We start from the raw sequence: 6839 nt of genomic DNA on the forward strand, positions 1-6839 counted from the left end.
AAACCTTTAGTACAGTGTTTATGCCTTTATGTTCAATACTATATATTACATAAATCCATTAAGTTGATGAGCATCTGCTTGCGCTGTCAATATACTTTTTTTATATATATAGTTATATATGTAATAACCTCACGATTTGAGCTATCAAACCTTACATCCTTGACTAGAAATGATGATGTTGTTTTCTGGAATGGAAATAAATACTTCTTATTTCCGCAGGCAAAGATAGAAATAAATGTGACTTCATTTAATGACTTAACAACCTGAAGCATATGATGAGGGACTATATATGTGGACGATGGCTGAAAAACTGTACAAAGGCCACAAAGACATTTACGTGCATTTAGAAAAGTTGTGACACAAACAAATCACAGCAGTTAATTTTCTCAATTCAAAAAGGTTTATTAAAGACAATAAAAATGCTGTAATTACAAGAGGTATGTCAGGTGTTTTAAACCACCTAGGAGAACAGTAAAAAAAATATCGAACCATGAAATCATTGCATTAATGCAACGTAACCCTTCAGGCTGTCCAGTCTTAAAACATGTTCAACAATTACTATAAAGATACAATCACTTCCTTTGAAAATGGACATCTATAGAGGATGTCTTCTGGTAGATGAATGCTGTCCAAAGCCTCCTTCCTTCAGATCACAGCTTAGCAAAACAGACTGCAGAGCCTGAGCATACGCTGCAGAAAAAAAAAAAGCACAAAATACCAATAAATAAACTCTCTCTCTCTCTATATATATATCTTTAAAAACTGTACTTGCAGATACAATAGATAACGTTTCCTAACTCACTTGAGCGTACCAATAAAAGGTGCACTTCAAAGACATTAAGTTATTTTAAAAAATACATTTTAAATCATGTTTTTTTTCTTTGATGTGCTAAGATGCTAAAGCACATGTAAAGTACTTGATTAACTGTAGCATGCTATTCAGTATTACATTTAAATTTAATATATTTTAAATGTACTAAACTTCTTTACAAATAACAATCATAAATTCAATATGTAACATGCATTAAATTTCATTTTATTTTAGCTTGCCAGTTTATCTAACAGTAAACTTTAACCATATTTTAAAATATAATGTACAATCAGATGCAGATCACTTCAATATCATGTTATGAAGTTCACAGTAAGTACTCTTTAAACGCATGAAATCCTTATTTAGATGTGTATTTAAACTATTATTTTTTTATCTTAATCATCGCTATCTTTTCATCTTTTAAAATAAGACTTGCTGTGATAAACTAAATCCATGATTAAACTTCAGACTGTCTGGTTATACTCCGTCATGGAAAATGGAAAATGCGTCGTCGGTCAAGTCACGGTGCTGTGAGTAAGAACATTAATGACAGACACAACGTGTCAAGTTTCCCAGCAACACAATGACAACCAGTGAGAACATTTCTGAAGTTCAGTTACGAGGAGCAAGATAAAAAAAAAACAATGATATTTCTCTGTGGGCGGGGCTACGCCATGCACAATACCACAGAAATAGGAACCGAGCACTTAACAAAATGTTGTGTTACAGAAACTTAGAATTAACCAATACACGGTGCAACAAGAGAAAGAAAAGCAAAAAAAAAAAAAAAAACAATAAAATCAAAGACGCAGAGTGAGTAGTTTACCTTTCGGATTGTTGTAGAAGATGCAGTTGTTGGCGCAGGTTTCTGGATGACTGTCCCAGAAAGTGTCTCCACAGCAGCACAGAGGAGGCAGCTCTACTTTATCCTTCTCCAGCTTCTCTTTCATTTGAGCCTGCATGGCCTCAATGTACCTGTCACACGACCATCACGCAACTTCAACACAATATATTTTGGGGTCAGTAACATGCTTAAGAAGCTTTTTTTTTTTTACTTTTAGCCAACAAGGATGCATTAAATGAATCAAAATCGATGGTAAATGCAAAGTTACAAACGATTTTTTAAAGTTAAATAAAACCTGTTCTTTGTTACTTTTTATTAATTGAAGAATCCTGAAAAAATGCATCATGGTTTCTTTTCTGCTTTTAATATGGGTAATAATAATAATAAATGTTTATAAGCACCAATTTAGCATTTTAGAATGATTTCTGGAGAGTTATGATTGTGATATTATCACAGAAATGAATTATATTTTAAAACCAATTACAAAAAAAACAGTTAAACAGCTTAGATGATATATATTATAATATATATATTTTATAATATGTGTTTGTACCGTATTCCTGATCAAATAATGAAGCCTTGGTGATTATAATAGATTTATTTTCCCCAAACCCTATGATGTATTTATGCTTATAATAAACATACTCGTAGTGAGATAACTGGCAATATGTACCGTTTGCTTTCTTTGTTCCTCTTTGTTTTCTCTCGTCTCTCTACCTTCTCCGCTGCCTCCTCCTCCTCCTCATCAAGCCTCAATCGCTCCAAAATCAAATACTCCCTCTCAGCCATGTCTTTTCTTTCTTCCTCTTGCTGTCGCTGCCTCTCCATCTTCTTTTCCTCAGATTTCCTAAGTTGTTCTTTTTCATTCTTGATCCTACACACAGAAAGAAAAGTTCTCAGAGTTTATAAAAGAAAGCATAAAGCGCAGCATGAAGTCTTTTGTGTTCCCGGACAACTTTATAAAAGAAAAATGATGTGTGGTTACTTGCTTCAGCAGTACAAATAAAAAATACACTTAGGCTTATAGACAGATTACTAAAAACTTTTTTTGGAAATTTTAATAAAACGATATTTAAATTAAATTAATTGTAGATAATATGTACACATGCACATAAATCACATTTGAAATGATTAATTTGTAACTAAATTGTATAAAAGTGTAGTCATTTTGACGTATCTTTACCTGGGAATCAAAGCCTTGAATTTAGCATTTCATGTGTCATGCTCTACCAGCTAAGTTTTAGGAGAATGTATAACAGTTAAGAAGATTAAAATACAATATGTGCATTTGTTACGGGAATGACATTTTAACATTCATGCCTTTTTTACATATTGGTGCTTGTGCTGAAGATCTAGCAATCAGTCTTATTTTTAGTCCAGTATTATTTAACTAGTCAGTCCAGGGCTGGGTAGGGCTGGATACGTCGCCTAGGCCCAAGTCAGTCATATAAAATATTTACTGTAGCCTGAATACGTAGAGAGAAACCAAATAAGAAGTGAGCAACCAGACATCCTTTCCAGTAGAAGTGAGATAAGCGAACTAAATGTGATACTGCGGTAGAGAAGATACTTGTAAACATGTGGTGAGATTTGACCTTGCAGTTCTCTTCAGATGTTTCCTGTGCCTTTGGTGTTCCTTCGCCTGCTCTCTCTCAATGTCCATGAAGTGGCGTCGATACATGAGGAACTGAGACTGTCTCTGAAACGATACAGTTAACGCTCTGAAGAACACAAACCCATCGCACCTAAATCAAAACTAAATTCTAAATCCTCTACCGGAAATGATCTATTAAGTGTATCAACTTTCACATCTGATCATTATTAGTTCAGAGTTCACGCCAAATATTACGCGTCACAGCTGTGCTAATAAGAGATGTTTATTGAGCAGCAATTCAGCATATTAGAACGACTTTGTATGGATCGTGCAGCAGTGATTTTAGAATATATTAAAATAGACAACAGTTATTATAAATGTACACCTTCACTGTCATAAGCATAAAAATGTCCAACGATGGAGACACCATTGTAAATAAAGCATGATTCCCCACCTGCCTCTTCAGCTCTTCCTGATTCTCATGAGGCCAGAGAACTTGGGAAGCTCTGTAGTCGGTTGTGGGATCTGGCTCACACACCTGAAGAATCACAAACAGGTATGCACGACATAATAAAGACCATTGTATTATATAATAATAGCATATTAAAAAAACTACAAATTAAAAAAAAAGTCACTTGGTGCAAGACAGCACTAATTGATGAACAAACTGGTAGCTTATTAAAATAATGGTTAGCAGCAGTACTGGGAGTTTTGGATAAAAAGGACACTTCCTTACATATATACAGCTATATATTATCATGTATGTAAACCCATTTATACTGTGTGAAAAGAATGCATAATGTAAAAAATATGAGCAAACTAATTGTAGATTTAAAAAAAAGCTATATGCAGATTTGTTTTTTCTTCATTTAAAAACTAGTGCTGCTAACTGAATAAAATAATCACAATTATAGTTAGAAGCAGAATGAAATAGTAATATTACGTCACAAAAGGCAGTTCATTCTCTATGGAGGGTCAGAAGGCTATAGGACTTCATCGAAATATCTTAATTTATGCTCCTTACAGGTTTGGAACGACACGAGAGCGATTTATGACATCATTTTCATTTTTGGGTGACATTTCCCATTCAAGCCACACGAGATCTTCTTACCATATCATCCTGAAAAGTTACAGTCTTGCTTCTGCGGCGATGCAGATGAAGAGGTTGATCATGCTGCCCCAACAGCATCTCGTCTTCCGCTTCAACTTCCTGCTCGTTTTCCTCTCCTCCATCATTTGCACTTTCAGTATAATCCTTCTGATCTTTCCAAGCGTGTGATTCGGCTTTCTGTATATAACAAAACGCCAAGATATTAATACTACTACGCCGAACGTTCGGGTCTCAAAAATGAGCCAAATGCATGAGGAATGACTCACTTCTCTGGCTGTGGATCTTTTCCATCTCCCTCCAGGTAGTTCATCTCCCTCTTGCGCTGTCTGACGAGCAGCCAGTCTGTGTCTCACCTGCTTCCTGACTTTACTGACCTGGACAAGTGTAAAGAACTCACCTTTACATCTTTATTTTGCCAAATCACGCAAGCAAAACGATCTACATAGACGTATAAGGCCATGTAAATACCCGTACATTATGCGTATGGTGATGTGAAGAAACAGCCTGCGTCTCCAGAGCGCTGACACAGCGAGAGCCGGGACTGCAGACTGCTCGCTCCCCGTGTGTCCAGGAAGGGAATAAATTGGTTTGGGGTGTAAGACGATAGGCCGCTCTGCTGGTTTGTTGCAGTACTTTGCTGTCGCATTCAACCTGAAGATAGTGTTCACATCAAATTTAGGAGGTATTTGAGTTTCTGTTAGGACAAATGTGTAATTTTCACTACCATATAGTTGCAACATTTTTCTTAAAGGATAAAGGTGTCATCAGGTGATTTCTTACGGTCTGGTATGATTTCAGCAGCTGCCGTTGTTTGGCCAGACGAGCCTGCTGCGACACACGTTCACGAACTGCATCCCGAAATCGGCGCAGACTCTCCTCTTTCTCTCGTCTGGTCTCCTCCAGAAGCTCTTCTGTGAGCAGAGCACGGACCTACCAAACACACAGGGATACATTTACAGGACATGTGTGGCTGTGAATCATTTAGTTGTCTGCATCAGATTTCAGCTAGTAGGAACTTTCCACAAATCTCATTTTATATGAGTCTATTTATTTGGGGTTTACAGTTTGTATAAGCACATGTATGTGTACATACATACATACATACATATATACACACACATATATATATATATATATATATATATATATATATATATATATATATATATATATATATATATATACACAAATAATAATTTATTTTTGTAATATACCTAGCTTTTTTAGCATTATTTTAGTTTTTTATACTTCAACCTTAATGATAAATATAAATATTTTAATTAATGTTAATTTAATTTCAACTTTATTTCAAATTTAACTTTAAAAGTTTTGATAAAATGATAAGTGACACAGCTCGTTTAACCAAAACTGAAAAAATTGAGATTTGAAACCGAGTAGCAGCTAATAAACTAGTTTGGGCTCAAATGTTGGACTGTCATTGCTGTTAGTTTTTTTCTTCCTCCTTTTCCCTTCCATTTTGGGACAGGCCGCATTCATCCTGGTATGAATACACTTAATGAGACACAAACAATCACTGTAATAACGGAAAGTGCCGCTCAAAGAAGCTCGTGTTCAACAATCTGTACATCTCTCGTGTGTTTACATCATTACAAGGTGTACACTATCCATCCTGAAATCTAGACGATAGCAGCAATTTCCTATATCATTTAGGCCAGACGGGGTGATAAGTATGGGTTAGTGTGGGTTCTTACCGCGGGATGCTCCTGACTCTCATCGCCGCTCTCCACCCAAACACCCACAGGAGCCACAGCCGGGTTCCTCTCTGCCAACACTCTTACATCTCTGGCCTTTCTCCTGCTTCCAAAGATGATCCTTTTGTTTTCTTTTAAGACCTTCTTTTGTGTTATCGAAGAGCAAACCCTTTCTTTGGTAGTTTTTGCTCGATTCATTTCGCGTCAAACCTTTCAGTTATGGATGGCTAACTTAACGTATAACTACCCTTTATGGCATTTTGTGAGTCACTGATATTCAGACCTTAATACCTAGCAAGGCACCGATTATTCGAGCAAAAACAAAACAGTACATCGGATCATAACGCCGTTACTGTCCTCATACAAATAGCGTAAATATTTTCATAGCTGTAACCGTCAGGATTAAAGATCCGTTGTCAAGACGCTAACAGAGTCGCACAACATTTTAGACACGCCTATTTCTGATTCTATTGGCTACAGCCTGTAAAGAAGAGTTCTTATTCGCCGAATGTAACGCCATTCAAAACGTATAGCAATTAGGCCACGCCCAGATGTGCTCCTAAAATAAAAGTTAGATGGAAAACAATACCTGCTCGTTTTAGTTCCACAGTGACAAAAAATAAATGTGGTGGTTTTTCACATCAATATCCTTTAAAATCTCATAAATCTTATTTATATTGTGTATCAATTTTAAACGCGCTGTGTTACCTCTATTATTATTATTATTATTATTATTATTATTATTATTATTATTATTATTATTATTA

General features: G+C 35.6%; 1 protein-coding gene across 2 annotated transcripts; it reads right to left on the bottom strand.

Moving 5' to 3' along the window:
• Positions 1-381: 381 nt before the first annotated feature.
• On the bottom strand, positions 382-6517 carry ccdc15 (coiled-coil domain containing 15). Of its 2 annotated transcripts, XM_043238177.1 has the most exons (10): positions 6073-6517; positions 5141-5290; positions 4835-5011; positions 4627-4734; positions 4361-4537; positions 3704-3787; positions 3251-3354; positions 2329-2529; positions 1638-1786; positions 382-690 (listed from the first exon to the last, which is right to left on the bottom strand). In XM_043238177.1, exons 1-10 carry the CDS (start codon positions 6268-6270, stop codon positions 596-598), a joined length of 1443 nt encoding a protein of 480 aa, XP_043094112.1. In that variant the 5' UTR covers positions 6271-6517; the 3' UTR covers positions 382-595. The 2 variants fall into 2 exon arrangements, with proteins under 2 accessions (XP_043094112.1, XP_043094113.1); XM_043238178.1 differs by lacking the exon at positions 382-690 and having other exon boundaries at positions 1671-1808.
• Between the last annotated feature and the right edge of the window lie 322 nt (positions 6518-6839).

Source organism: Puntigrus tetrazona, chromosome 5, assembly GCF_018831695.1.
Source record: "Puntigrus tetrazona isolate hp1 chromosome 5, ASM1883169v1, whole genome shotgun sequence".
NCBI classification, from domain to species: domain Eukaryota; kingdom Metazoa; phylum Chordata; class Actinopteri; order Cypriniformes; family Cyprinidae; genus Puntigrus; species Puntigrus tetrazona.